Source organism: Polyergus mexicanus, unplaced genomic scaffold, assembly GCF_030449975.1.
Source record: "Polyergus mexicanus isolate NDT 795.1 unplaced genomic scaffold, iyPolMexi1.0 SCAF_8, whole genome shotgun sequence".
NCBI classification, from domain to species: Eukaryota; Metazoa; Arthropoda; class Insecta; order Hymenoptera; family Formicidae; genus Polyergus; species Polyergus mexicanus.
Window position 1 is genome coordinate 6637001 of NW_027223328.1, and position 26876 is coordinate 6663876.

Sequence of the window (26876 nt, forward strand, 5' to 3'; positions counted from 1 at the left end):
CAAAAAGGTCTCGCCCTGCCTCACGCGAGTGTACCGCGCACGCGCGCAGCAAGAGGAATGCGCTTCGTGCGGCAACCGATCGCGATAAAGGTGACGAACCTCGACAATAAAACGCGACCATCGAAAGAAACGCGTAGACACAGTCGTCTATTACCGAGCGCTATTCGCTGCGTCATTTGCGGGCCTTCTAGTTGCGGCAAAACAAACGCATTAATAAGTTTGTTGGAGAGTCCGCATGGCGTACGCTTCGAGAACGTTTACGTTTACTCGAAGTCGTTGCAGCAACCTAAATATCAATATTTAGAAAATTTATTAACACCAATGGAAGATATAGGTTATTTCACATTTTCTAATAACTTTGACGTTATTTCACCCAGCGAAGCTCTCCCGAATTCGATATTCGTGTTCGACGATGTAGCGTGCGACAAACAAAATACTATCAGGGAATATTTCGCTATGGGTCGACACTCGAACGTCGATTGCTTCTATCTGTGCCAAACGTATGCTAAAATGCCGAAGCATTTGATTCGAGATAACGCGAATCTGTTAATTCTCTTTAAACAGGATGGTACTAATTTACTTCACGCATACAACGATCACGTGAACACGGATATGTCGTACGAGAATTTTCACGCGCTATGTCGCGCGTGTTGGCGATATAAATATGGTTTCTTAGTGATCGACAAAGATAGCGCGCTTCGCGCCGGTAGATACAGACGAGGATTTAACGACTTCATTGTACCGTAGAGCGATCAGTTGTCGCGAATACGTCGAACGCGCCGATCGCTCTCTCCCGCGAGTTAGAAGTTGCAATGGCCTCGACGGATATCAGTGAACGCGAAAAGACGCAAAAGAGATAGCTAAAACGCGCGCGTCAATTCGTAAAAAACACAGAGCATTGAAGACCGGCAAAATGAAAAACGAGATCGCGATAGAGAGTCGTTTCAAACCGATCGTCGAACCGCTGCGGCGCATCGCTGATCGCGCCGAGCGAGACGAGATAGAGCAAAACGAAATTAAGCGCGAAACGATAAAACGAGACGCGATCGACGCCTCACCCTCGACGACGAGCGTCGAGGAAAAATGGAAGGACGAAGCGCTAACTCCCGTTTGGAAAAAACCTAAAGCGAAACGAATACGTGCGCGACGACGATTAAACGCCGTTTCTACTCCATTAAACGAGTCTTCCGTCGAAAGAGATCCATTCGCGCGAAACGAAATCGAAGAATACGAAACGTTCGAATCCGAGAGTCTCGAATCGCCCTCGACGCTCGAAATACCCGTTAGACAAATTTCGCGAATTTCTCAAGATCGCGAAATATCGCACGGTCGACTAGGACCGTTAGGGCGAAAATATATGGGGACTCTTCTCGGCGGAGAAGCGCCGAACGAGATTGATCACGTTTACGGAGTTTACATCGGCGAGAAAAGTGCGATGCTCGGCGATAAACGATTTGACGTAGACGCGAATGATTCCATATTTATAGATGAGATTAAATATATCGGTACTCCCGGTTTGTACGAATTAATTTTTATGAAAATTCCTAATAGTCTCATATATACAGAAAAGGATAAATTAACATACAGAAGTATATTGTTAACAACGAACGCTCATAAACGTGATCATGACGCTAAAAAGTCTGTCTTAGGAAATAAAGGATACAAATACAAATTCATTATCGCTCCGCTTATTCACAGCAGCGGCGCGAAAAAAACAGGCGCGGGTCGCGTACCGTTGACTATGCGTGTCACGAACAATAAAATCGATTACGTCCATTGGGACGATCCGAACGAATTAGTGGATCGTCTGCGATTGTTAGACGCTTCGCGTCGAGCCGGCAACAACGCTCACGAAAACGATATTCTATCGATAATCGAGGAGCTTCGCGAAACAGGAGCGATCATATAAATTGAACTGTTGCGTGGATGACCATCGCAGTCGTACGCGGAATTCGCGATGTCCGTGAGCAAATTCGGCTCACCTCTAAGAAACCGAGGCTACGACGCGAGAACCGGAAGACTACGTCCGGCATTCGAGTCTCTGCGAAATTACGTGCGCGATAACGCGCTGTGTCTAAGCTCTTCCATCGAATACGACGCGAGAGAGCGCAAGATAAAACGCTTGGCTCAACCTGAGGAGGACGCCGATGCGACAAGCAAAAGCTACGTCGAGGGAATCACATCGCAATTGAGAAAAGACGCGAACGAGGCGGGGCAGGGCGTCATTCTACTGTTTACGAGACTTGCTCAGCTCGATAGCGCTTTAGGTAAACGAATAGACGTCGCGGAGAGTTTCGTTTCCGAGATAAAAACGCGCGATGACGTTCTGAGTAAACGAATAGACGCTGTGGAAAATTCCATTTCGAGAATAGGATCGAGCGCTAACGCTCTAGATAAATGGATCGATGTTTTGGATAAACGAATCAAAGATTTAAGCGATCAAATCGAGGTCGCGAAAAAAACTATATCGCTCAATGCGACGGAATCCTCGACGAGAAACGCGAGCGATCGTAAAATAATGTTCAATCAAGGTAAAGCAATACAGGAACTAAATCAAAAATCGCGTATCGCGGCGAATTCCGCGGTGAAATCCGAGACGAAGATACGAGAATTGGAAAATTCAACGTCACGATTGAAGAGAGACGCGGACGAGCTATCGGGAAGAGTGAGGGAACTGGCAAAGATTAGCACAAGCGGCGAACCGCTCGAAAGAAAGATTAGCGGGAGCGGCGAGCCGCTCGAAAGAAAGATTAACGGGAGCGGCGAGCCGCTCGAAAGAAAGATTAGCGGGAGCGACGATCCGCTCGAAAGAGAGATTAGCGGGAGTGGCGAGCCGCTCGAAAGAGAAATTCAATCCAACGTTATTCTCGAGAGAAAGAGAAGAGAATTATGAGCGTCAAAAAACAAAGACTAGTCGAGGAATTGCACGCGCCCGCGAGAAGAAACTTTCCGCGTCGTCGCGTTGCGGTGCGCGGGTACGACGACCTATGGCAAGCGGATGTGGTCGAGATGCGTCCTTACGCGAGACTCAACAAAGGCCACAACTACATACTCACCGTTATCGACGCATTAAGCAAATACGCATGGGCTGTACCGCTTAAGAGCAAAAGCGCGAACGAGGTTACTCGAGCGTTATCTAAAATAATGCGAGACTCTAAGCAGTGTCCGAAAAATGTGCAGACCGATAAAGGAAAAGAATTTTACAACGCCGATATGCAAAATTTCGCGAAGAAGCGCGGAGTAAATCATTATTCGACGTATTCGGTGATGAAAGCGTCGATAGTCGAACGATTCAATCGTACGCTCAAAAATTCTATGTGGAAGTATTTCACGCTAAACGGAATGTACAAGTGGATCGACGAGTTACCACGACTCGTCGAGGAATATAACACGCGAAAACATCGCACTATAAGTATGAGACCTGTCGACGTAACTCCAGCAATTGACGATAAACTTTTAAATACTGTATACAGCAATATAAAGATCGCGGCTCCGGCGAAACTCAAAGTAGCCGATCCGGTACGCGTCAGTAAATTTAAGACAATCTTCGAGAAAGGCTTCACACCCAACTGGACTACAGAGATTTTTCGAATAACTAAGATACAACGGACTAATCCCGTAACGTATCTGTTAAAGGATTCGCGCGGCGAGCCGATCGCTGGAGGATTCTACGAGCACGAGTTGCTGCGCGTTGGCGATCCCGACGTGTATCTCGTAGAAAAGGTGCTGCGTCGAAAGGGTGACAAGATTTACGTGAAATGGTTAGGAATGGACGAATCGCACAATTCTTGGATAAATAAAACAGCTGTATTATGATAAAAATGTATTTTTATTAAATAAAACTACATATTATACATATTATACATATATTAAATATAACTATATATTAAATATAACTATATATTAAATATAATTATAAATAGCTTTTGTACGAGTTCTCTCTCGCGCTCCACATAAATTCTTTCTCGCGCCAACTATATATTAAATATTAAATATTAAATATTAAATATTAAACCTCGTGTTACCAAAAACAAAAAAATCTTAGAAAAAATTGTAGACATGTTAAAACTAAAATAATCGTATAATTATAAAACAAAGAAAAAAATAACACAATACAATTAAAATTAAAGCTTGTGAAAATCGATTAATTCGATTAACCGTTTAATCGGTTAAAAACGAATTTACTAGTTAAAATCGGTTAATGGGTAATCGGTTAGAGTGATTATCATTATTCTATTAATCTTTAAATCGGTATACATCTCGTGTAACTCGGATCTTATACAAAACTGCTCGCGCTTCATCTCGATCCCCTGTCGAAGACAGCACGCGTAATCGTCAAACGTTATCGTTCTCGCGACAACGCCGCTCTTAACACCCTTGATTCTTTTTGTATCGCTTTTACCGGCGACTCGCAGCGCGTACATCTTCGCTCTAAGTCCGATAAATTCGGTCATAATCGCGCCAGCGTTCTCATCCTTCATCGCACCATATTTTCTTATTAGCGAGAGGCATACCGTACGCGTTGTCCGTCGCGTAATCGCTTGTATCGAATCTGTCGATATCGCGCTTCATATCCTCGTACACGTCCTCGCACTCGACGCGATAAATGAGACTATCCGTGTCGGTGTACATTATTCTACACTTATCTCGATACAATGGTAGCATGTACTCGTAGTGAAATTCGTATAAACGAATCTTAGATATGTCGAGAATACACATACCCACATAAATCGGTTTGTTCAACTTAATCTCGAGTTTGCGCAATTCCACGGCTACGAGATCTTCCGCGAAGACGCTTCTACTGTGAAAGTTCGGCTTCGCGATCATCGCCTACGCGCCGTATCGCCCGTCCCATCGAGTCACGAGTCGAACATTCGAATGATTGCGCACGTTCTCCATAGTTTTGCCAAACACGGCATTATTCATTAATTTGTATAGATTTTTCTCGAACTCGTTTTTCGCGTTAATTCGTAATCGTGTATTCAGTTCGATGTATTCGCGCAGCCATGAAGATTGAGCGAATCGCAATATTCTGTGTATTTTCGTAATGCGTAATCCGTGTCGAACGCATTGCTGCAGATTGCGATAATATATTACGTAACGGCTCTTATCGTACAGTGTGGCGAGAAGCTTCTCGTCTCGTTTTCCGGGCGGCTTATCGCGCGTCGGGCAGAATGGCAAGTCAGCGTGAGAATCGTGAAGGTCGGACGGATATGCAAGGTCGACCTCTAGAATATAACCGATAGGCGAGTCCGATGTCACGGACATTAAGTCAACGCTCGTAACGTTATCGACCCATCGAAAATTTTCGTAAGGCAACGATTGACACATCGCCCATCCATACAAATTATTTATATCGAAGTACATGAGATACGACGATGGTTCCGAAGGATCGTACGACTGTAAATACTTGTTATTAGCGCGCGCGTATCTGTTGGAACATTGACTTAGCCCGCCGCGTATTCCACGAACATCACCATATCGATGTCGGTTAATAATTCGAATCGCACACCCGTATACTTTAACATAGCGTCCCATGTGTATCCCGGTAACGTGTAATAATACGCGGGATCTAAATTATAACTTCTCATACATGCGTCACGAAAATTTTCGAAAACATCGGCCAATAGAAGAACGTCGGTCTTTAAATACAAATCGCTATAATCGCCTAACGTTTCGACGCGAAATCGCTCCCAGACTCTTATCGCGCGCACGTAATCGCTCTCAGATATCGCGTCACCGGTTAGCGAAATGTGAAAAGCCTCGCGCGGCGGTAGACAAGTCTCCAACAATTTATCTACGTCGTCGACATACTCGTACGGAAATACACCCTTTCGCGCGAGAAGCTCGAAATCGGCGTCGCTAAGATCGGAAAATTCCGAACGCGCGATCCTCAACTCGCTTTTATCTAGATACGACGCCAATTTCTCGAGACTCGCGCTTAGAAATTTGAAAGAATCCACGAAACGCAATTTCAAGCGTTTCCCGAACCATCCCTCGTCCCACGCATCTTCGACGTTCTTCGTGAAAGAGATGTACGTTTCTTTCGTTATCGGCAATATTTCCACGCTGCCGGGAAAAGCGTTAGCTACAGCTTTAATGATAAAATGCGCGTCGTAACCCGATAAATTGTGAAAAAATACGGGAATTACGTAAGTATCCTTATAATTTAAATTACAATTCGAATGCGCCGGACCTCTGTACCGTCCAGTCAGATGACAGTGATCGCGCACGCGAGCGTCTCCCAATTCGAAGGGTTTCTCGCATATGCTGCAGCGCGTCGCGTTTACGAATCTCTCCCATTCATCCGATGTAAGATCCGTCATAGGAGCATCGATATCGAGAATAGTTTTCGCGCGATGCGCTAGATCGTGCAGTTCTTTAACGAACCACAATACGCAATCCTCGCCGCGATAAGCTCTGTAAGTAGAGCTAACGCCATCGAGCGCGCATCGCGCGTAATATCCGGCGCTATAGACTTCGTGATGCTGAACGATAGATGTGTTCGACGTTCTCCTCTCCTCTTTCTTCTTCAGTACGCATTCGAGATCAGCGTACACCACGAATGGAAGTCGCTCCTTTCTACTATAGTTCTCTAACCATTTGTCGTCTTTGGTAGGAAGGACTATAGCGCACTCGTTCATCCTTCCACGCTGTGAGCTGATAACTTATCGCTCGTTCAAAAATAGTGCATGCATCTGCGACATAACGCACATTTTTAAATCGCGCGCATTATCAACATCGCGCGACGATTTTTTTAATTCGTACTCACCGATCGCATATATGCGATTTATGTCGTCTACCGCTCAGTTGCGAGCCAACGAGTCGCGACAGATTCTTGATCCACGCGAAATGCGTCGCGTTATCTCGTCGCGTCATATCGTCAAAATACAGCAGATTAATGTGTCTGTCCTTTTTATCGTCGGTGAGACGCAGAGGAACAACGCGACAACCGCCTTTTCCCTCCTTTTTATTTCGAACGGTGTACACATTAATAGATATGTCGTTAATACGCTCGAATCTAGTAATTTTGTTCAAACTCATAGGAAATTTAACCCCCTTCAGATTCAGCACTGTCGTATAATGCGGGTACGAAGATTCCCGACCCGCGTTTTTTTCAGCTGGATACAGAGCGGCGACCACCGCCCATGCGAAACACGCATTGTCATTAGATTGCACGTTTATTACCGCTTTCTTCAACATGATCTCTCGCGGTAATTTGACGTGACATCCCGCGCGCATAGGGTTGTATCTGTTCACGTTCACCGTTAAATTGAATATTCGCGATAACGCCCATCCGCTATCGCGCTCCTGAAATTCTTCCAACGAGGCTAGAGTAACGTCGACCACTCGCTTCTCGTACCACTCTCGCAAGTCGGAAAGAGGTAGAAGCGGATAATTCTTCGTAACAATAGTCTTAACATCGATCTTGTCGCCCGAAACGAACTCGCCAATAAACACGGTATTGACCTTAACACTGTTATATTCATTCATAACATCGCGTATTCGATCGAGCACGGTATCTCTAACATCCTCGAGAAATCGTCGAGGTTCGATATAATCGAAATTAATAACCGCGCCGGTTAAAACGCGTCTAGAAAAAGCCGTCTCGATCTCGGACCACGAGAATCCCTCGCGTCCCTCTACACCGCCTCCCACGCGTTCGAAACGTCGACGCAGATCGTCTCTCGCGCCCGTCAATCGAACGATTCGAGCGATAAGAGAATTGATCGCTCCGGTCGATCTCCCCCGGCGCTCGCCTCGACACCTCTCCCGCAGAGACTCGAGACACTCGTCGCACCGTCGCGCCCACGCGCGATACGCGTCCTCCGTCGCGACGTCCCGCGCGCTATCGAGAAAATCGCGCGCCTCCATCGTTTCTCGACTCGTCACTCGTCGTCTAACGAACGCCATGATTTTTTACAAATAAACCACGTCTCTTCCTCGTCGTAATTCTCGATGTAGAACAAAGCTCTCGTCTCGCAGCCGGCGCACCAATTATTCGACACGTCGAAAACCTCGTCGACGAGATCGCAAGCGGGCACCATCTCGCTATACACCGTTTTCGTCACGTGCGTCGATACGCTTTTCGCGAAACTCGAGCTACGCGCGCAATACGCGCAATATCTCTCGTTCTCCTCGAAATAAGTTCCGTTCTCGAATCGGCAACCGAACTTAAAGAAACAATGCATGACGTGATTCACCTCCCACGAAAATTTCGGAATTCCGTATCGCTGTTTCCAATTGCGATAAAGCAAATAGCCATCGGCTCCGACATTCGCGAAAGGTTCGTCGAATCGCGTCTCGCTCGCCTTTCGCACGAACTCTTCTGCGAAGCCGATCTCTTCTATACAGTACAAACGGTCCTCTATATAACATTCGCGTAGTTCTTTCTTCAAACAATTCGGTATCTCCAAATTCCATATATCCTCGATACTTCCGATTCGAACATTCACCGCTCTTCCGGCTAATCTCGTTAAAGCGCTCGGCGCGCGCTTCATCACGCCGCGAAATATTCTCGAACGTACTAATACCTCGAGACCATCGCGGCGTCCTTTTATAACGGGGAAAAATAGCGAGGACGCGCCCCCGATTAACCGAACCGGATACTCGCTCTCGGACGCGTCTCGTCACCGGACGCGCGATGTCGCTGGAAAATGGAAAAAAACTCACCCCGAAACGCGACAAGCGCGCTCGTATCGCCGCTAACGCGCGCCTCGAGAAGAGGAGAGCGACGAGGGACGCCCCTCCGTCCGCTCGACCGCCCACCGACGATCCCCCGCCCCCTCGACGCCGGGCGCCCGCCGCCCGCTCGCGGATCGCGCGCTAGAAGCGGCGCGCGCCCCTAAAGAACGAGTCGCGTCAAGGTCGCGAATTGGGAGGAACCGTCACCCCCCGAGCGCCATCTCTCGAGCGCTCTCGGCGACTCGTACCCACCGCTTCCCCCCGGCCGCGCTTCCCCTCTCACCCGCCCAGCCCGCTCTCCATCCCTCGAGCGCCTACAAACTGCTCCGAAACTATCTCTCTCTTTTCCTCCCCAACGGTACCCTCTCTCTCACACTCACGACAAACTGAGCCAAAACCGGCCATACTATCCTACTCTCTTGCAAAAACTCGCCAGGAAGTCTTAGTGTTTCTCCATATACTAGTTCGGCTGGTGTTGCCTGGAGATCTTCTTTGAAAGCCGTTCTGATTCCTAACATGATTACGGGTAAAACTTCGGTCCATGCCTCTGTTGCGTGGCATTTAATAGCAGTCTTCATTTGACGATGCAAGCATTCGACCATGCCATTAGCTGCAGGATGATAGGCTGTCGTATGGATATGCGTTGTTCCTGTTAACTTTGTCAGTTGTCGGAACAAGTTGGCTTCGAACTGTCTCCCTTGATCAGTTGTTATCCGAAGTGGTGTGCCGAACCTTGCTATCCAGTGAGTGAATAAATTCTGTGCTGTTGTCTCTGCGGTAATGTCTGCCATCGGAATAGCCTCAGGCCACCTTGAAAAACGATCGATTATTGTGAGGCAGTATCTGTAGCCTTTTGAAAGAGGTAGTGGTCCTACCAAGTCCATGTGAATATGTTCAAATCGTTTTGTTAGGTCCATGAAATTTCCCAGAGGTGCATGGTTATGCCTTGAAATTTTTGCCTTCTGGCAGTTGATGCACGCCTTTGTCCATTGGTGGCAATCCGTCTTAATTTTTGGCCAGACGTATCGGTCTGCAACCAACTTTGCTGTAGCTCTGGTCCCTGGGTGTGATAGACCATGGAGAGACTGAAATATCTGCTTTCTATATTGTTTCGGACGTGCAATCGGTGTTGAGACGTCACAATAAAGTACAGCGTCTGTTCCGGGAATTTGCACTTTCTGCAGTTTGAGCGAAAACTCCCCGTTTAATTATCCAAGAATCTGGGTATCCTCTTCTTGCGCTTTAGCTAGGTTCTCTAGGTTAACCGCGGCTTGGATCTCTTCTACTCTTGATAAGGCGTCAGCGACAGTATTGTTCTTTCCCGAAATATGGCGAATATCGGTAGTAAACTGTCCAATATACTGCAGGTGCCTTGCTTGTCTAGGGGAGCTGTGCAATGGGTCTTGCTGGAATGCATACGTTATTGGCTTATGATCTGTATAAACCGTAAAATATCTACCCTCAAGCATGTGTCGGTACTGATTTATTGCCGTGTAGATTGCGAGGAGCTCTCTGTCATATGGACTGTATTTTTGTTGTGCCGGATTTAACTTTTTGCTGAAGAAGGCTAATGGTTGCCAATCCTCTTTGTCACGTTGTTGTATCACTGCTTCCATAGCCTTGTCGGATGCGTCGGTTGTGCGAGTGATCTCGGCCTCTGGTTTGGGATGTGCTAACATTGTTGCCCTGGCTAGACTGTCTTTGCTCCTACAGAAAGCTTCCTCTAGTTCGGCGTTCTAGGTTATCGGCATTTTTTTTTGGTTTTAGGCCCGCTGAGTAGGCTGTTCAGCAGCACCTGTTCTTTTGCGGCATTTGGAATAAACCTGCGGTAGAAGTTCAGCGTTCCCAGATATTGTCGTAGCTGTTGGATATTCTGGAGTTTCGGAAAATTTTTGATTGCTTCAATTCTGTTTGGGAGAGGTCGTGTTCCTTGTTCCGATACCTCGTATCCCAGAAAAAGAACTTGACTGGCCCCGAATTTGCATTTGGCTGGATTTAGTAGAATTTCATTCTCCTCTAACCGTTTGAAGAGTCTGCGCAGATGATCTTCATGTTCCCTCTCGTTGTTCGATGCAACCAAAATGTCGTCAAAATACGCATAGCAGAACTCCAAATCGCTGGTTATTTCGTTAATAAAGTGTTGGAACGTTTGCGCTGCGTTTCGAAGACCGAACGGCATAAATCGGAATTCAAAAAGTCCGAAAGGAGTGGTGATAGCCGTTTTAGGTATATCCTCGGGGTGTACAAGAATCTGGTTATATGCCCGGACTAAGTCTAGCGTTGAAAAGACCTTCTTATTATGGAGTGTTTGCGAGAAGTCTTCAATATGAGAAGTCTTCAATATGATGTACCCAATATACGATCGGGTATTGTCCTGTCATTCAGCCTTCTAAAGTCACCGCACGGTCTCCATGCGTCTCCCTTTTTTGGAACCATATGCAAGGGAGCCGACCATGGGCTTTTTGAGGGTTGAATTATTCCTTCTTGAAGCAGAAGATTAAATTCTGCCTTTGCTGCTTTTAATTTATCGGGGGCCAGTCTGCGGGGACGACTTGCTTCAGGAGGACCATCAGTCGTTTTTATGAAATGCATTGTGTTGTGTTTGACCGTTCGTTCTTTGGTAGTAGCCCTTATAATGTCGGGGAATTCTGCCAGAATTCGGTGGTACTTATCCTTGATTGCCAGGACCTTTATTGATTCCGTGAATCCGATTTCTGCTGTTCCTTTAGTACTTAGACTTGTTTTTCCGTCTAACAGGACTCCTTTTTGTAGATCTGGCAGCAAGTGATAATACGCCAAGAAGTCGGCCCCGATGATGGGTGTTGTGACATTGGCGATGACAAAACGCCACGGGAATAGCCGTCGTAGTCCTAACTCCGGTTGGATAGTTATCCAACCATACGTTGTAATAATGGAGCCATTCGCTGCGAATAGCTCGTAATTTGTTGATGTGATTTGTCCTGTTAACATCGAGCGGGGATATACGTTAACGTCGGATCCTGTGTCTACCAGGAAATGTTTCTTGGTTCTTTGGCATGTTACATAGAGGCGTCGGGGTCTTTGGGCGGGTCGGCTGGCCTCCATCAGTGACTGCCCTGCTCTTTTTCCGATTGGAATGCGCAAGGCGGCGTGCATTTCTGGGCCTTATCCCTGAACCTATTGTGGTAAAAGCAGTTTCTTTTATCGTAGTCTCGGCTCTGGCTACGGATTCGGCTACCTTTCCGGTCGTGCTTTTTGTCTCTTAATCTTCCTCGAGAGAGGTGTGTCATGAGAGTAGCGACCTTCTTAGATAAGGCTTGAATTTGTGCTTCAAGCGTTTCTCTGGGTGCCGTTGTTGCTGCGACAACTGTTCTGGACGTCATTTCGTGTATTCGGTCAGCTTGCTCGGCCACGTCGTTCAGGCAATCCTCTGTTCGTGTGGCTAAGATCATTTAAGTTTGACGAGGAAGTCTCCCTAACAATAAGGTGCGCAATAGCGAATCCGGTACATTGTCTGCAGCTAGCGTGCGTAGGTGTCTTAAGAACTGCGAGGGTTTCCGGTCTCCTATTTCTTCTAATTCGAGGAGCTGTCGAATACGCTGTTCTTGAGAAACTGATAATCTCTGGACAAGTGCCCTCTTGATGACTACATACTTGTTCGCTTCAGGAGGATGTGTGATAATGTCCTTGACCTCTCTTATCTGGCGCGAATCTAATTGCGACAATACGTACGAGCATTGCGTGGTATCTTGGGTGATTCCACTCAGAATGAATTGACCTTCCAGCTGGGCGAACCATAGTTCGTCGTTCCAAAAGGGAGGTATTTTTATCGCAAACTTGTTGATGACGTTCTCTCCATTAGCGTTCATGGTTTCTACCGTCGGGGTCACCAATTTGTGGGTAAGGTATGAGGAATAGGAGATCTATCGCTTCGGGATTTGCTGTAAGATACTACCCAACTTATCCTACTTGAAGGTAGACGAATGAACGAGTCGGTTTTTTTAAAACATACTATCATACATTTATTCTTTCAACGATAATTAATACATTAACAACGGAGGTTGCGGTTGTACGCATATGTTTTATTGTTATTAAATAAGAGCCTCCGTTTGCCCCCGCGTCTTTTGGTTTGTGTCGCCGCGTCTACGTAGTTTTTGAACGGGCTCGTTTGCGTGGTGATGCTCTCCTTCTTAGGCGTCCTACGTAGTGGCGAAATCAGCGGCGGGGGGTACCAAAAAATCGGAGGTGTGATACTCCGTGGCCGCTCAATGTCAGGGGTTACTGGCCGATCCCTCCTAATTCTCGAACAGGAGCTAACGAGGCTGGTTTTTGGCGAGCTGGCGCCAAAGAGCTCCTGTAGCCGGGCTTTTATCTTTTTTTTCCTCCGGGGGCTCCCCGGGAGGTGATTCCGCTCGGTTAGCGGCAACGGGGCTCCTGTGGTTGGTGGTTTGTCCCTGGCGTTTGGCGATCGAGCGCCCGAAGCCGGAGATGATTGAGCGCTTGGAGTTGGAGGCGTCCGAGCGCCTGAGGATGAAGGCGGCCGTGCGCCTGTGGCTGGAGGCGACCTGGCGCCTGATCTCCTTCGTTTGCCCGAGGTTTGACTCAACGGTGTTGGGCGAGTCTTGCGCCGTCGAGTTATTTCGGCCAAAGTTGGCAGCGTACTAGCGCTCTGATGTCGAGGTATCTTGAGGGTGGTGCGGCGACTAGCGCCATTAATTACTTCCAACGTTTTTTATAGCGACTTACGCTTATAAGGTTGGCGGCTGGAGCCAAGAATTTTCTTCGTGACTCGTCGTGCTTTCTCCGCAGGGGGTCTGACTTATATTTCGGCTGGACGGCTTTTCACTTACGAGTTGGCCCGGGCGCCTTGCGTCGCCACGCGGTGCCGCCCGCAACACGCGGATGGGCGAGCGCTTTCTAGAAACGCTGAAATCCGAGCGCTTTCGAGAAACTCTTAAATTTTGTGAATATCGCGCTGCCATAATTTTTGTGATTGCAGTAGGCCACGAGTGGCCTTCACTTGGACACAGTATAATTGGACACGGTGCAAATGGACACGTTACAAATGGACACGAGATTTTGCACACGGTTCAATTGGACACAGTGCATTTGGACACAGTAATTTTGGATACAGTAGCTTTTGGACACATAAGAAAATACGCATCGTTTACTTGGACACCGCTCAATTGGACACTGTTCATTTGGACACTGTTCGTTTGGACACAGAAAGATGCGCACCGTTCATTTGGACACCGTTCGTTTGGACACCGTTATTTGCCCACCGTTCGTTTGGACACCGTTCATTTGCCCACCGTTCGTTTGGACACCGTTCATTTGCCCACTGTTCGTTTGGACACCGTTCATTTGCCCACCGTTCGTTTGGACACCGTTCATTTGCCCACCGTTCGTTTGGACACCGTTCATTTGTACACAGAAACATGCGCACTGTTTGTTTGAATATGTAACAGATGGAGAGAAATAAAACTCATTTTGGGAAAATATAATCAGTATTCTTATAACACTTTATACTGGTAAATCTATGTAAAATATGAAATCGTGAAAAGGAGATACATTTGAAGGTTATAATATCTGTCAAAATAAAATATATTCATACTTATATATCTCTGATACTGATGTCATTAATTTTACATTGCTTTTAGCACTTTGTTTAGCCTTTCGCATATTTGGATGTCATGCATGGATACAGTGGGTGCCGCACCCCCTGTGGGGGGGCTCCACTTCCGGAAGATATAACCTAACCCAAACCTATTTCTTATTTAAAACAAAAATTTGGTGTGGATTACGTCGTATAATTTAAATCAAATTTTGGTGTCCAAACGAACGGTGGGCAAATGAACGGTGTCCAAACGAACGGTGGGCAAATGAACGGTGTCCAAACGAACAGTGGGCAAATGAACGGTGTCCAAACGAACGGTGGGCAAATGAACGGTGTCCAAACGAACGGTGGGCAAATAACGGTGTCCAAACGAACGGTGTCCAAATGAACGGTGCGCATCTTTCTGTGTCCAAACGAACAGTGTCCAAATGAACAGTGTCCAATTGAGCGGTGTCCAAGTAAACGATGCGTATTTTCTTATGTGTCCAAAAGCTACTGTATCCAAAATTACTGTGTCCAAATGCACTGTGTCCAATTGAACCGTGTGCAAAATCTCGTGTCCATTTGTAACGTGTCCATTTGCACCGTGTCCAATTATACTGTGTCCAAGTGCACCACTCCCGTAGGCCACCACAATGATCTAGCTCTTCTCTACTCATACTTGTGGTTAGGACAGATGGGATTTCCTGTATCTCCAACCAGACCTGCATAGCCCTTATTAATGTAGGCAGTTTGTCCTCCAATGTTAGTATATATGCAGTAGTCAGTATTCTCCTGTAATCCTCACAGAGAGCTGTTATAATATTATAAAGTAGGGTGCGTGCTTCTTCATCTGTATAGAATGCCTTTGAAGGTCCATTCACAAGACCGGTGAGTGCGGGCATGTGTCCACATCTTTTGAGACTGTCAATTAGCAAATCATAGGGGTTCTTGGTGGCACCTTCTAGTATTTCATTGAAGTAGTCGTATTTCTTATAAAAATATAAGGGATCAAAAACAATGCAGTAGAAGATAAAGGAATTAACGAAGAGGGGCACTTGCAATCTACTGAACTCAGCTAGGTTGATGAAAGTAAGGGTCAGATTCTCCTCCATTGTTTGATTATCCAAGGATGATATTCTGTCTACAGTTCTTCTGTTAATTATCCATGCTGCTAGCTTTTGTGCTGTCTGTACAGCATAGGATACATATTCATTAACTTGCTGATGTAGAGGGTATCGTTCGTAGACATTCTTATGACGAAGTGTCTCAATAGTAAGACCAGTGTATACACCCTTGTAGGCAACATGTGGTAGATTAAATATCTCAGGGAGTATTACCCACGTACAGCTTGAGCAGGTAAACACAAGACCTGTATGAGGTGTCGTGCGCAATCCTAACTCTGTCCTATGGGACAAAACGGAAAGGCCATATAGGAAACAACTCTGAAAGCAAATGGTATAGTTGATGCCCCCTTTGGCGTACTCTAGGGCTGTGTCTGATGTTATACTGTAAAAGCTTGAATGGTCGAGGTTCTGGTTTGCCATACCGCCTCTTCTAAGGGCAGGACACGGCAACCGATGTGCCAAGGCGCCCGAATAAACTCTCTTGGTGTATTATTGTAGCTCTTCTATTATTATGGTAGTCTTTTCTTTTATCAATTCTATTAAGTTAGTCAATGTCTCATTGCCCTTCAGCCAACCATGCAACTCCATCAGTTGTTTTATATTAGAAACCATGCTACCTACTTCTACCACTTGTAGGGTAGCCCTCTTAGCTCTTAATTGTGTCAGTGATCCAAAGTATGGTGTGTATCTGCCTCTTGTAGTGGGTTTGTGCGCCATGCTTGGTTGTTCTGTTATGAGTATTGCACGATTACTTTGATCGGGCGTTAGGCTGTCCCAATTTAAGAGTGTTGTTTGTTCTTGCTGGGGAGGCATTGTTATGCCCTCTATTTGTGTCTGCCATGCCCTTTCTCTCAGCAGTTGTGTATATGTGGTGATGCATACTGCCTCCTTTACAGCATCACAGGATGGGTCTTCTCCCTTCTGCTGAAGATAACGTTCATACTGTTTCTCCAAATTATGTACAGCTCTTATAACTTCAGCTTCGTCACTCCAACTTTGAAAGGCTACTTGCTGTATGGGCCTGGTGTTTGCAAACATGCTGGTCCACTTCTCTTGTAGCCCTATATTAGATAGGGCATAAAGTTTATTTAGAAGTTTAGGGTTACAAGGTGTTATAGAAGACAAATCCCTTATCAATGTATCATGAGCCGCATCGGTGTCTAAGGTGAAAAGGGCCTTCACATCTTTATTAATTATTAGTGTCATTAGACCCTTTTTGATTTCCCTTTTGATATAGTTCTCAGGCTGCAAAGATATGTCTAGAGGTATGCTTTGAGGATCCTTTATGAGAGAAAGGAAGTCTCTGTGCTGACCAGGAGTAAGGGTTGCTATTCTTCTCATTTGCTTAGAGAGTAGTGGATCATTTAGTGTAGTTCTGACTAAATGTAGGTTCGTGCTAAGGGTGTTTTGTACAGCTCTTGTGCAAAATTGACTGTATATGGTGGTGGGATAACCCCCTAAACTCCTTGTTAAAAGTAATAGACTGCAGGTATATTCTCATGGTTCCTTCTTCATCCATGGGTTGGTATCCCATAAATGTAGTGATGCCTCTACAATAGTGCAAAAAAGTATGCTGCCATAGGTGTAGTGTCCTCAGCTGCAGCTGCTGTGCCTGTTGAGAAAATACTGGCTATCTCGCTGTTTAAGGGAGGTATAACTTGGTTAACTTCACTAGCAACCTTTGTTATTCTTTTACAGGAGCTACTCACCTGTGCACCTTTATAATGGTATTTTCTTGAATATTCAAAGAGATTCCTGGAATACCATGTCTCCTCTAGTTTTATAACTATTTGTGCTTTTTCACACAACTCTTTTAGCACTCTTAGTGTTTTTATAGTCATCCATTGATTGGCCCTTTTGGGTAAGAAAATCTCCTGGGGGTATCCTTAGAAGAATGACTTGATTATCCCCTTGTCCCAGCAAAGAGGCAGACGTGCCACATCTCCAAGAGGCAAGAAGGATGATAAGAATGGTGGCCAAGGTCCATTCCTTTTGTCCCTGGCCCTCCAGCCCAGCTTCCGGTGCATAGTAACAGCGTGGACCCTCCTCTGGGTCACCTGTTGGTTTTTGTTTAGGTGGTTTGAACCTATCCTGAAATAAGAGCACAGATATCATGGGAAAGAGATGTGTTAAGGAGAAAATGCCATTTAAACCATAAAGCTTATCTAATTCTTCACACAAAGGTGTTATCAACTCATAGCGGAAGTTAGTGCACCAAGATGAAAAGTCCAGCACTATGAAAACATACGTTTTTCCTTCTAAGTGAATGATGGGCGTGTTCATTCGTAGGATTGTGCGTATTAGCTGCTCTTCACTCATAGTCATAGATTGATGTTTAACATAAAGAAATACCCCATCTACTATGTTCTTTTCAGTGGAGGTCTGGTACAGTCTCATCTCAAAACACATTTTTCCATAAAATCTTGCATCCTCATCCTTGAACTCCCGTTCCTTTGGTACAGCTACCATAACTCTCCAGGCCAGGAGTACATTATCTTCATGAAGCATGTTTATCACTTCTTTTACTGTTATCGTATCCTGTTTTAGATAATGCACTACTACACTTTTAGAGGTAGGGGGCGGACCCTGTGGGAAGAATCCCCAATTGGTCCGGTGGACCTGTTTGTCATATTCATGTATCCATTGTGCACGACTAGGGATAATGGATTTATCAGATAATAAATCAGTCATGTCTACATGGTAGTCAAAATCTAGGTTCTTGTTGAGGTGAATTATCTTGAAGTCCTCATTCGGCAAGGGGTGTCTCCTATTTTCGTATTTTTACCCGTGCTGATCGTCGGTTGGTGAGTTCGATATTAGTTCAAAAGTTCTTTAAACATTAGCCTTTCCGGAGGAACCTCGCGCACATGATCTGATTAGAAAAGAGTCTTACTTCCTTATAATTATTTTTGTCAACGTTGATGCAGCTGTGTTTATTACTTGTCCGTTAGAAAATTATTATCAGTATTAATGCAGCTGAGTTTATTAAACATTTCGTTAAAAGTTCTTGTTATCTCGTTGTTCTTCCGCCGGAAATTCTATTGCAAGGAGTAGCTGTTATTTTTTATTTATCTCAAGACCAGCATGGTTTCCATCACCGATTTTCTTGCGTCTTTCCCACGGATACTCGTGGATATTGTTACTGACAAATGACTGTGTTTAAAAGAAACGTATGGCACAAGATGCTCTGCTTATTGAACGGTTCGTTCTTATCACCAACTGACGATCGTTACCGCAACGTCGCGGAAGAAAGGAATCGTGGAGTCGCCAGGACGTAACAGTAGAAAGGACTATAGCGTATTCGTTTATCTTTTCGCAATCCACGCTATGAGCCGATAACTTATCGCTCGTTCGAAAATAATGCATGCATCTGCGACATAACACACATTTTTAAATCGCGTACATTATCGACATCGCGCGACAATTCTTTTAATTTGTACTCACCGATCGCATATATGCGATTTATGTTGCCTACCGCTCAGTTGCGAGCCGACGAGTCGCGACAGATTCTTGATCCATGCAAAATGCGCCGCGTTATCTCGTTGCATCGTATCGTCCAGATACAGCAGATTAACGTGTCTGTCTTTTTTATCGCCAGTGAGACGCAGAGGAACGACGCGGCAGCCGCCTTTCCCGTCCTTCTTATCCCGAACGGTGTACACGTTGATAGATATGTTGTTAATACGCTCGAATCTAGTAATTCTGTTCAAACTCATAGGAAACTCAATGCCTTCCAGATTCAACACCGTCGAGTAGTGAGGATACCGCGAGCTTCTCTCCGGATTTTTCTCGATTGGATATAGAGCGGCAACTACCACCCACGCGAAACACGCGTTATCCGTAGATCGCACATTAACCACCGCTTTCTTCAACATAATCTCTCGCGGTATCTCGACGTGACATCCGGCGTGCATAGGATTGTACTTGTTCACATTCACCGTTAAATTGAATATTCGCGATAACGCCCATCCGCTATCGCGCTCCTGAAATTCCTCCAGCGAAGCTAGAGTAGCATCGACCACTCGTTTCCCGTACCATTCTCGCAGGTTGGAAAGAGGTAGAAGCGGATAATTCTTCTTGGCAATAGTCTTAACATCGATCTTGTCGCCCGAAACAAACTCGCCGATGAACGCGGTATTGATCTTGACACTGTTATATTCATCCATAATATCGCGTATTCGATCGAGCACGGTATCTCTAGCGTCCTCGAGAAATTGCAGAGGTTCGATATAATCGAAATTAATAACCGCGCCGGTTAAAACGCGTCTAGAGAAAGCCGTCTCGATCTCGGACCACGAGAATCCCTCGCGTCTCTCTACGCCGCCTCCCACGCGTTCGAAACGTCGACACAGATCGCCCGTCAATCGAACGATTCGAGCGATAAGAGAATTGATCGCTTCGGTCGATCTCCCCCGGCGCTCGCCTCGACACCTCTCCCGCAGAGACTCGAGACGCTCGTCGCACCGTCGTGCCCACGCGCGATACGCGTCCTCCGTCGCGACGTCTGAAAATTTTGGAACTCCGTATCGCCGTTTTTAATTGCGATAAAGCAAATAGCCGCCGGCTCCGACGTTCGCGAAGGGCTCGTCGAATCGCGTCTCGCTCGCCTCTCGCACGAACTCTTCCGCGAAGCCGATCTTTTCTCTACAGTACAAACAGTCCTCTATGTAACATTCGTGCAGTTCCTTCTTCGAACAATTCGGTATCTCCAAATTCTGTATATCCTCGAACTTCCGATTCGTACATTCACCGTTCTTCCGGCGCGCTCGGCGCGCGTTTCATCGCGCGAATATTCTTGAACGTACTAATACTTTGAGATCGCCGCGGCGTCCTTTTATAACAGGGAAAAATAGCAAGGACGCGCCCCGATTAACCAAGCCGGATAATCGCTTTTGGACGCGTCTCGCCACCGGACGCGCGTCGACGCCGGAAAACGGAAAAAAACGCCCCGAAACGCGATAAGCGCGCTCGTATCGCCGCTAACGCGCGCCGCGAGAAGAGGAGAGCGACGAGGGACGCTCCCCTATCCGCTCGACCGCCCTCCGACGATCCTCGGTCCTTCTCGACGCCGGACGCCCGGCGTCCGCTCGCGGATCGCGCGCTAGAAGCGTCGCGCGCGTCCTTAAAGAATCGCGATAGCGGATCGCGCGCTAGAAACGGCGCGCGTCCCTAAAGAACGAGTCGCGTCAAGGTCGAGTCGGGGAGGAACCGCAACCCCCGATCGACCCGAGCGCCATCTCCCGGGCGATCTCGTTGATTTTGTCGAATACCTAGTAAAGTCGGTTCTAGCCCACTTTCCAATGAGTGCGAGAGAGAGGTACCATTGGAGAGAGAGAGACAGAGATATGTGTCAGAACAGTTTGTTGGCAACCACACTTCCGGGGGGGGGGAACAGGGGGTACGTAGGGCGAGGAAGTAGGTGTGGCCCCGCGATCGAGCCGAGCGCCATCTCTCGGGCACTCTCGGCGACTCGTATCCGCTTCCGCCCCTTCCCCCCTCGCCCTACGTACCCCCCCCCCCCGTTCCCCCCGGCCCGAACTGCCCCCCGCGGTTGCCGTCAAACTGTTCTGACACATATATCTGTCTCTCTCTCTCTCCAATGGTACCTCTCTCTCGCACTCATTGCAAAAGTGAGCTAGAACCGACCTTACTTTCCTACTACATATGATCTATACATTTTTCAAAATCAAATAAATATAATGGAGTTGGTGGCTTTATATATAAAAAACTATTGGATAACACCAGTTTTATAATATTCGAATCAGATATTTTAACCACTTCGAATATCAAATCTCGAATTCGCAATGGGGTTTCAGTCGATTGTAGAAGTTGTTCAATGTCCGCACGTTTTTGCATCAATGATTTCCACGTTTCGAAAGGCAATATTATTTGATTGCCTCAATTGTCGCTAAGAGCCAATTCCACGCAAGATACAACTCCAACCTTTATTCCAATGTCCAAATATTTGTATGACGTCGGGGTTAAGGCGTATCGTCTTCCAAGTATACGAACCGCACGATGAGGCTCGGATGAAATGCTAAAATTCATTAAGTTAATTAAAACTTACTTGTTACGTTTCTTCTTCTTACACGGTGAAGTTTCTTCAGCATCTTGAATTGGAACGTAATAATTCATGCAGCTTCCTTCAGTGGGATACATTTTTATATGATCCTTTCACACAAGTGGTCAATGCAATACTGAACGTATGAACACATTTAAAATATATATTAGCGTCGCGGTATTGCAATGTAGTAGGGATTATTGATGACACAATATATTTTTCAATTTTTCTATTCAAGCGCCGATATACGGCTGCTTCGCGATGACATCATCACCAGATTTCAGATTTAGCCAAATGCACAAAAATGCAATGTAATATAAAATTTTCAAGTGCCGATGTGCGGCTGCTTTGCGATGACATCATCCTCAGATATCAGAATTCAAACGCGCATGTCAAAGCATGACAAAATCGTGAAATATAAGAATAATTATAAAGATTAAATCGTGCCAATATACAATTAATCTAAAACTTTTGCGATGCATCTGGGCTGAGATGATATCATTACCAGGTGTGAGATTTAGCCAAATGCACAAAAAATGCAATGTAATATAAAATTTTCAAGCGCCGATGTGCGGTTGCTTCGCGATGACATCACCCGTAGATATCAGATTTCAAACGCGCGTGTCAAAACATGACAAAATCCTAAAATATAAGGATAATTTTCATGATTAAATTGCACTAACATTGGACAGCTGCATGTAATTTGAAACTTTTGCAATGCATCTGGGATTCGACATCATCTCTAGATGACAAAAATGTAATAATCGATATTAGTCAAAACGCGAGATAAAGATTTACCTAGATGGATACACATGATGAAAAGAGACATCAAGATAGAATATAAAATCATGGTAAAGAGGCACACCCTGTCAGTATTTTCGCCAAGAGTTCCGAGACAAGAGCTATTTAATAAGCGCATCTTGTTAGCAAAAATTTTTTTGGCATAAATTTGGAAATATGGCGAAAAACAGTGCCGAACAAAATCTGCGCGAGCAAGCTGCAAAGGCGAATTCGATAGAGGAGTACGTTGCGTGGGAACAACGATGTAACGAATATATCGAATCGTTGGAAGAGCAAAGTTGAATCAAACGTCCACGATTATCGATCGGGATTCGGCAATCGCTGATTGCTCGAATTGCACGACTCGAGGGATTGAAGAACTCGTTACGCAGGCGTTTTGTACATGCGGGTGCAGGATGTAGTACGCGACAACAGGGATAGAGTTGGCGAGAAATTGATACGGCGTTCGACAGCCGCATATTGACTGGTGCGATTATAAATCATAATCACATCAAGCCTCGTCAATTTTTCGAGGATGCCAAAGATATTGTGCTCGAACACGTGCAAAACGTGCTGAAAAAACACTTTAATGTGAAAATTAATACAGTGTTCATTGGTGAATTTGTGACGGGTGATAAACGCGCAAATAAAATATCAATACCAAGAAACTATGAACTCTTTCGCACATCCAATTTACGCGAGTGGTACGAGCGGCGCGTTGTCGAGCTCACTCTAGCATCGCTCGAAGAATTTCAGGAACGCGACAGCGGGTGGACATTGTCGCGAATACTCGATTTAACTATAAATATAAATAAATATAATCCAATGCGCGCGGGGTGCCACATTAAATTACCGCAAAAAATAACGATGAAGAGAGCGGTAATAAACGTGCAATCTAATGACAATGCGTGTTTTGCGTGGGCGGAGGTCGCCGCTTTATGTCCAGCTGAAGATCATGTTTATCGGGAATCTTCGTATCCTCATTACACGACAGTGCTGAATCTCCAAGAGTTTCCAGTGACTGTGAATCAAATAAAAAAATTCGAACTTGCCAACGATATCACAATCAATGTATATGGTATAGTATCGAGAAAAAGAACATTGTCCCGATACGTCTGAATGAGCTGAAAAGAGACAAACACGTCAACCTGTTGTACATTGAAGACAACAACGTTGGACATTTCGCGTAGATCAAGAATCTATCCCGCCTCGTGACCTCGCAATTGAGCAAACATAATGGTCAAAAATATATCTGCGATCGGTACGTATATATTTAATAAATTATATTGCAGAAATCTTTGAACAAAAATTAAAAATTATTTCTTTTACAGATATTTGCACTACTTTGGCTCGAACGACAAGTTACAGTCACATACGGTGGACTGTCGAGAGATGAACGAGTGCGCTATCCGATTACCGAGCAATAAGGACAAGTGGCTCACGTTCAACAACTATAATCGGAAAGAGCGGCTTTCTTTCGTCGTGTACGCCGACTTGGAGTGTGTTTTAGAGAAGACGGAGGAAGAGAGAAATTACCAACATCATAAAGTATTTAGCATAGCATATTATGTACATTGTTCGTACGATGATTCTGTTGTGCCTCTAGTCGCTAAGGAAGAGCTCTTTTGGGATTTGTACGCCTAAAGGATTAGGATCCACGCTCGAAATAAGACACTCCCGGACGTTAGGTATAATTTAGTATATTTTGCAAGATTTAATACACTTTCACTTATTCGCGATTATAATAGTCGGGCGCGATACGTACGGTACTTCGATAATATTGAGCGAGCGAGTAGTCAGCGAGTCGTCTGCGAGTCGTCTCGCAAGGTGCATCTCACGCTTATTATATCTCTTAATTAATTAGGTCGTTGATTGGGGAGAAGTGTGGTGTCCCTGACCGGAGCATGTCTCGTGCTTCGCTTGTCAGTCTGTCTCGTCAGCTGCTTACTCAGCTTCCAAGAACTTGACCGTGACTTCCTTCTCTTTAGTCACGTATCTTACTTTTATTTTATTAATATTCTTTTATTACTTTACTCTTTCCTAATTTTCCTTGATCTCTTTTCTAATTTTAATGCTTTGCTTTACTCAGCTCTTTCTTACAATTTTCTGTGTCACTTTATTGTTTTATTCTTTATTATATTAAGAAATTGGTTGGGTTACGACATCCCTCCCCCTTTGGAAAAAGAAAATTAACTATACGTGAATTTTCGCCTACATATTTTTTCGCTATACATTTTCGCATTTGTTTCTTATATTTACTTTATTTTAATATAACATCGCAGTGTTAGTTATCGCGGTGTCGGTTTCTATCTCAGCTGTTCTATTCGATCCGCTTGCGGTGCCGTAGATATGATCTTGAATTATTTTCGGTTTGCACATCGGATTTATGTTAGTTTCTGATAATTTTTTTTTTCCGTTTTACATTTTTTCTTAACGTATATAATTGCTATTATGGTAATTATTATTATTATTGTTATTCCTGTGCAACTTGAAGCTAACGGATATATAATGTGTCCGTTAGTAGGGAAATAATTGTTATTTAAGTCTTCGTTTGTTTCGTCAAGTCTTTCGCTTAGGTCCCTTAATTCTGTCGGGTTTCTAATGACTTTTCGCAATTTTATCGGTCTAATTTTGTCCAATGTTTTTTCGTTTAGTTCGTTGTGTGTTATCGTAAGATATTGTAGTCTGGTAACTTTGTCTGTACGACCGTTATTATCGTGGGCTTTTTTGTCCGTATTATGACGTCTTGTGTTGTTAGTTTACATTTTTCTTTTAATGTGATTTGTCCGCTTCTTTTATTTCTATTTTTCGCGTTGCGTCGTTTTTGCACGTTATTTCGATCGGTTGGTTTGCTCGTGTAGAGTATAACTATGAGTTCGCATTACTCAGCGCTATCTATATTGTTGTATTCGTATGTATGTGTCGAATTAAATGTATGTGTACAATTGTTTGCGTATGTTTCTAATTGTACATATGCTTGTACTTCGCATAGCGCTCCTTCGTCTAAATGATGTACGGGATAATTCTGTTCGCAAACATATCGATCATTGTTTCGCACGCATTTATTTAGATCGTTTTCGTCAGGCGTAAAATATGTTTGGCTATCTACGTCTATCGCTATTATTGGTTGATTTACCTCTATAAATATAAATGTATTGTTATATTTGTGCGTAGGTAGTGGGATTGTCTTTATTATTTCATACTCGGGGTATGTGATTAGCGGAATCTTTATAATCGTAAATCTATTTGTATTATCGTAATAGGCGGTAATTGTTAAGAACTTTTCGATTGTTTTTCAATTTTCTGCGGATATTTGAAATGGGAAGTGTGTTCCCTGCGGTATTTGTGATGCTGTTTCCTTGAGGTTCTCTAGGATGCTTTCTATGGGTAGTAATCTTATGTCGATTACTCCTCCTTTCGCGTTAGTCAGATGCGCGATAATGTCCGTAAGATCGTTTGTTAGGTCTTTTATTATGGCATTTAATATTATAAAGTATTCGTCGAATTCTTCTCGTTGTCCATAGCCGACTTCTGCTTGTATCCAGGCTTGTCGCATCTTTTCTGTTATATTTAGAAATTGTTCTTCATTTTCTTGCAGAATTTTCTCAACATTATCCACATGTGCAATTGTTGCGTTTAATATTTTAATCTGATTTTTCATCGCGTGTTGCAGCGTTTGCTGATTTTTTTGCATGAGATTTAATTGCTCTTTTATAATTTTTTCGTCGTCTGCGTCTATTGTGCCGAATAGTGTTTTGGCTATCGTTCCTAGACCGTCGATTAACCCTCGTTTTGTCTTCCTGGGTGCTTGGTACGCGATTTTCAGACGTTTCAGCAGTTTTTGTGCTTGTTTTCTGTCCTTTTCTGCTATCTGTAGCAGGTTGTGGCAGGTTTCTTTCATTTTTATTTGCAATGGTTTATCGTAGCATAGAGCTCTCGTCTGTGCCATATAGTTTTTCAATTATTCGTGCCGATGGTCCATTGCGGCGATGTCTAGTTTTATCACCATTTTCCATGTGGATTCGATTTGGCTTATCTTGCCCAATTTTTCGAAATAGATACTCGGTCCATATTTAAATTCTTTTATTTCTCTTCTATTCTTTTTAAATTCTTGGGTATCGGGTTTGGTTTCCTTGCAGGTGCTCCATGCAATAAGACTCCTGTAATAAAAAGCTTTGTATTATATTATAATATTTTCTTAGAATCATGCGGTGCACTTACTTTTTTCTCTGGGTGCATATGCAGTTACTTTTGTTTTACCTAGCCCTCTCCAGGCTATTTATTCATTCTTTTATTCAGTCTGTTTTTCGACGTCGTCCTGTCGTTTTTTACGAGCGTTATATACGATTGGTGTTGTGCAGACGTTTTTTTTTTTTTGTCATGGCTCCTAACTGCCACGAGCTGTTCTTTAGCGCTGCTCAGGCTTTTGTTAGGAGTCAATATCCTTTAGTGGACGTGCCAGACTTGTCGGACCATTTTGCTCGTTCCTTTCGCGATCAACTCTTGGCGCCCGCGCTTGTTCGCGAGGTCGACTTGCTGGGTCTTCCAGATTTGATGGTCGATCGTGACGTTGCGTTTGTGCCGGAAGTGCCTGTGGACGCGCCGCCGCCCTATATCAATCGAGGTCGCGGACTTGAGTTCCGTTGGG

At 44.8% G+C, this 26876-nt stretch overlaps 4 protein-coding genes across 4 annotated transcripts; 1 reads left to right on the plus strand and 3 right to left on the minus strand.

The window, feature by feature from the left end:
• The first annotated feature begins 1957 nt into the window (after positions 1-1957).
• LOC138935299 (myosin heavy chain, clone 203-like) lies at positions 1958-2893 on the plus strand. Its single transcript, XM_070299750.1, has one exon. The coding sequence runs from the start codon at positions 1958-1960 to the stop codon at positions 2891-2893; it is 936 nt and encodes a 311-aa protein (XP_070155851.1).
• A 3875-nt stretch (positions 2894-6768) lies between these two features.
• LOC138935597 (uncharacterized) lies at positions 6769-7494 on the minus strand. The gene has a single exon (XM_070300278.1). The coding sequence runs from the start codon at positions 7492-7494 to the stop codon at positions 6769-6771; it is 726 nt and encodes a 241-aa protein (XP_070156379.1).
• Positions 7495-12116: 4622 nt separating this feature from the next.
• LOC138935300 (uncharacterized) lies at positions 12117-12533 on the minus strand. The gene has a single exon (XM_070299752.1). The coding sequence runs from the start codon at positions 12531-12533 to the stop codon at positions 12117-12119; it is 417 nt and encodes a 138-aa protein (XP_070155853.1).
• A 6294-nt stretch (positions 12534-18827) lies between these two features.
• Positions 18828-19553, minus strand: LOC138935891 (uncharacterized). Its single transcript, XM_070300785.1, has one exon. It carries the CDS (start codon positions 19551-19553, stop codon positions 18828-18830), a length of 726 nt encoding a protein of 241 aa, XP_070156886.1.
• Between the last annotated feature and the right edge of the window lie 7323 nt (positions 19554-26876).